Genomic DNA, 557 nt, shown 5'->3' with positions numbered 1-557 from the left:
TATAAATCTAATTTCTCTATAAATGTAAATCAATTTTGATTATATTATTTATAAAGTTTAATATCTTATAGACTTACACTATTTTTTTTTTTAAACTTTGGGAACAAGAAGAGATGTGTATGTTATAGACAACTAATAAATTCTTATATTGATTGAGTTTAAGGGTATGATGATACGTATACCTTCTTGAGTGAGTGACCATGCACATGGTTGTAGTAAGAGTTGACAGCAACCAAATGTGGTGCACTCCGTTCGCTGAAAATTTTGATAAAAGTGTCCTCATCTGTTCCAAGTCTCTTTTCCCCTGCTTTGTACAAAGCCTTTGCATCTTTCCCAGCTTGTTCCATGTCAACCTCGTCGCTTTCATCACGAGGGTTATTCAAATATGCAAGCAAGATCTGTGTCACACCATACATGCATGATTCAACATTGAATTAATACATGGTAGAAATTTCGGCACACAATTATTTTCATACAAAGTTATCAGTTAACAATTATTAAATAATTATTCAATAATTTTTGCAAAGATAATTGTATATGAATTTTCACCAACATAT

The 557-nt window shown here is 30.9% G+C and overlaps 1 protein-coding gene across 1 annotated transcript in view; it reads right to left on the bottom strand.

Annotated features, from left to right (window-relative positions):
- Positions 1–557, bottom strand: part of LOC107642072 (annexin D5-like) — an 8,595-nt gene that overhangs the window by 7,264 nt on the left and 774 nt on the right. The window contains exon 4 of the mRNA XM_016345392.2: positions 183–398. Coding sequence (XP_016200878.1) covers positions 183–398 — 216 coding nt within the window. The remainder of the gene's footprint in view (positions 1–182; positions 399–557) is intronic.

This window comes from Arachis ipaensis, chromosome B05, assembly GCF_000816755.2.
Source record: "Arachis ipaensis cultivar K30076 chromosome B05, Araip1.1, whole genome shotgun sequence".
In the NCBI taxonomy this organism is placed as follows: Eukaryota; Viridiplantae; Streptophyta; class Magnoliopsida; order Fabales; family Fabaceae; genus Arachis; species Arachis ipaensis.
The sequence above is the reverse complement of the archived record's forward strand: the minus strand, read 5'-3'. Positions and strand labels throughout refer to the sequence as shown.